This window comes from Rhagoletis pomonella, unplaced genomic scaffold (assembly GCF_013731165.1).
Source record: "Rhagoletis pomonella isolate Grant_MI unplaced genomic scaffold, Rhpom_1.0 Rhpom_scaffold_00013, whole genome shotgun sequence".
NCBI classification, from domain to species: Eukaryota; Metazoa; Arthropoda; class Insecta; order Diptera; family Tephritidae; genus Rhagoletis; species Rhagoletis pomonella.
In genome coordinates, this window is record NW_023458567.1 from 798,063 (window position 1) to 801,665 (window position 3,603).

The 3,603-nt window shown below is 35.4% G+C and overlaps 1 protein-coding gene across 3 annotated transcripts in view; it reads right to left on the reverse strand.

The window, feature by feature from the left end:
* Positions 1 to 1,486: 1,486 nt before the first annotated feature.
* The window catches only part of LOC118748431 (high affinity copper uptake protein 1), a 5,821-nt gene continuing 3,704 nt past the window's right edge, over positions 1,487 to 3,603 (reverse strand). For all 3 annotated transcript variants that reach the window (XM_036482852.1, XM_036482850.1, XM_036482851.1), the window contains one exon: positions 1,487 to 2,640. In XM_036482852.1, coding sequence (XP_036338745.1) covers positions 2,439 to 2,640 — 202 coding nt within the window. In that variant the 3' untranslated portion in view covers positions 1,487 to 2,438. The remainder of the gene's footprint in view (positions 2,641 to 3,603) is intronic.

Sequence of the window (3,603 nt, forward strand, 5' to 3'; positions counted from 1 at the left end):
CTGATAATGTGCAAATTTCAAGTGGCTACGAATTACCGTTAATTTTTTAGAATTTTTTTTGTGGCATTGGCTTCCATATAATGAATAAACTCACTTTATTTGTATATGGAAGAAAACCGCAACACCTTTGGCGAAAAAAATTCTAAAAAATCAACGGTTACCTTTAGCCACTTGAAACTTGCACATTATCAGACTAAAATTGATTGGGCTATAAAACTGTGTATTCAGAAAAATTTTAACACTTCCGAGAAAAAAGTTTGAAATTTATATGAAAATTTGTTGCACTTTTTTGTAGTATTCTACAAATTGTTAAACTTGGGTTTATATGGGTTTTGTTAGAGAAAGAACTGTATTTTAATTGAAAATTCTTAAAAATAAATAAATAAACATAAGTGGCACACAATATCACTTTGAAATGGCGTGCTATAGATATGACCGATACTGTATGTATGTATGGAAAACACATTCGTTAGCACTATTGTTCGTAAACGCATCGCTGCCGCATCACTGCAGAACTGGCATTTCTATGAGCAATAGTTACTGAACAAAATAATCTGCCTTATTATCCCGAGTTTCGCTCGAAAATTTTTCATCCGTCCATAGTAAATCCATGGAAACCAAAAGCGAAAAGTGAAAATTAAACTCACGATAAGGCTGACGAATGTGTTTCTTTGCTGTAATGCGGCAGTATGCATTTACGAACAAGAGGATAGCCATAGAATTGATTTTTTGGAGTTTTTTGATACTTTTAAAATATAAATATGTATATTTATATATGTATGTGTGTATGTATTTACTTAAAATGCGCTGTTATATAACTTTATAGCACACTTTTTTCCTCGTGCATTTCAAACGAATGAAACTTAACATGCAACAACTGCAGAGTTCTACATTGCGCGCTCAAATCTGTTTTGTAAAAATTTTCCAAATCTCTAACAATTGAGCAGAAACAATTTTGCGCTTCGAAAGTTTATGTTTTCATACACATTTCAATTGTATACAGGAAGTCACTTCGTTTTCGAATATATTGCAACTATTGTACACTGAGAAAAAGAGTTTCGTTACATCAACAAAATATGTACATATGTGTGTTTCTCTCAACACATGATTTGGTTATACATATACATGTAGTTACATACGATATTTGGTTATAGTTACCAAAGCATGTGTTGAGAGAAATATATTTAGCTGGCTTATTTCTGAGTGTATATCTGGTGTGTAAGTATACTTTGTGACCTAATTTGACACAAATTTCCAATAAAAAAGTCGAAAACTATTTTATAATATTTCAACAAAAATCAGCAAGTTCATAACTTAAAAACCAAAATCTAAAAATAGTTGCGTGTATATGTGCTTTGTTGCGTAAATAAATATAAACGCCATAAAGTGGCAATAAGTTCGTTAAGCTGAGTAAGCTTTATCAATAAGCTAAAACAAATCGGCAAATTTTTTTTTTTTTTTTTTTTTACAAACAAAGAGTGCAAAATTTTGCTTGAATTGGTCACCGATCACATTCATAGCACTCAAGCGCTTGTTCAGGCCACTTGCTGCGCACAAACCTACATAATTCAAAACATACAATTTTCAAATTTTCAATTACTAACAACTGTACAACTACATCTTGTAAAAATATCTAACTTTTTTTCTTAAATCTTCTTAAATTCTGCAATACGCTCCTCCTGCCGTACAATTGCTTGCTATCACTTGCCTAAACTACTTTTATTTGCATTTTTCGTTTGTGTTCTTTTTTTGTTTCTTGTCTTGGCTCACTTGATATTATTATAATTTTTTTTTATGGTTTTTGTTGTTTGTGTATTTTTTGCTTAAATTGTATTTTTCACAAACTCACAGTTTATATCATAAAAATATCTTAAACTTAGTCTTAAGAGAATTTTAATATTTCGACATTTCTGGCAATTAGCACCGATGCTGCCGCAACCGCTCTCCATCAACTGGGTGGTGGTGGTCGCCGACACGGCAATCGTATCAATAACAACTGTCTCATCTTCGTACTCGTCCCGTTCATAGTAGTAAATATCGTAGTCCTTTTGGCTGTCGTTGGTCATGGTCACTTGCGTGCCGCGCTGCTGCTCCACGTCATACGCTGAACGTTTAAAATAGCGCGCACAGCGTACGCTGCTACCAGTGGCATTCATTACGGAAGTTGCCGTTGCATGGCAGGTTACGCCACCACCATTTTTACTATTCCTGCCATTCTCCTTAACACCAATTGCGTCTCGGTTCGTACTACTCCCACCTCCGCCGTCGCCGCCGCTGCCCATCCGAGCTAATCTGGAGCAAGCACGGCATGCTGTTGCTGTTGTTGTTGCCGTTGTTGCAGCTTTAGTTGCTATAGTTTGTTGATTATTTGAATTGCCAATTTGCCTTGGCCAGAGGCAGCGCATCCATGCGAAGCGCCTTTCACATTTTAAACATTGCTAGTGACAGTGTTCCGTAACATCGACAATCACCGACTTCCGCCAGCAGAACAGGAAGTAGCCCACAGCAGCGCCCAATACGACCGCGATGCATAGCCAAACATTGTAGGTCATAAAGATCAACATCAGCATAAATGATAGCGTCACTTGGATGATGTGGAGGCCGGTTTGGTACAGATGATTTAGCGAAAGCATCGTTGGACTGCGGGCAAGAAGAAAAGAGAAGCGAGTTAGTATATGAATGAGTGTTTATGAAAAGGGGGAGCAAGCAGGAAGAATGTAAAATATGTTTGTATGTATGTATGTATATATGTATGTGCGTATGTACCTAAAAATATGAAACACAAAATGGCAGCCGGAAACGAACTTTTTGATGCGTTGAAAAGCGGATAATCGAACAAACACATGCACAAACAAGTGCAATACACACACACACACGAGTACATTTGGACAGAAGTACATATCGACAGTGGATTATTTTATCTTATACAAAGGCATAGATGGATAAGTTTGCAGCTAAAATTCTTGTCTGCCGTACTTTTAGCATTTAAATCTTGCAAAAAAAAAAATACAAATAGCGACTGAAAAAAATATGCTTCAATTGCTTAATCTTTTATCCAAATACATAGGTAAATGAGAAATATTTTTACTAAAACTACTGCTTAAATGAAAGCTAAATCGCGTTCACGGCGCAAAGGCTTACGAATACATACTGAGATCACTGTTGTTAGCTCGAATTTTGGATGCGATGGCGTTTGGAAGATTTTTTCAATGACAGCTCCAACAAAAATTTTATTGCTGTAGGGGTAAAAGTGCAAAAGCTGAAGAATGCTGCTGAAATGAAAGTCCTAGTCTATCGCTGTAAAATAGGCCCGACTGTCTTGGAAATGAGGTATAATTGCAAATAGGAATTGAGTTCAGGCAGTGGCGACTACATACACTGCCGGAACAAAGTATTGGCATAGCAAATTTTTCACAATATATGCAACAATTTTTATTCTAATATTTTTCCACCAATTTTGTATAAAAATATGGTTCATTCAACAAATTTTCAACTTTTTAATCAGATTTTTTTGAGTTTGCAGTTTTGCAGCCCATTAAATTCTAGTAAACAATGCAAGTTCGAAGTTAGTAAAAAATCGCGTTGATTTTTGAGAATTTTTTT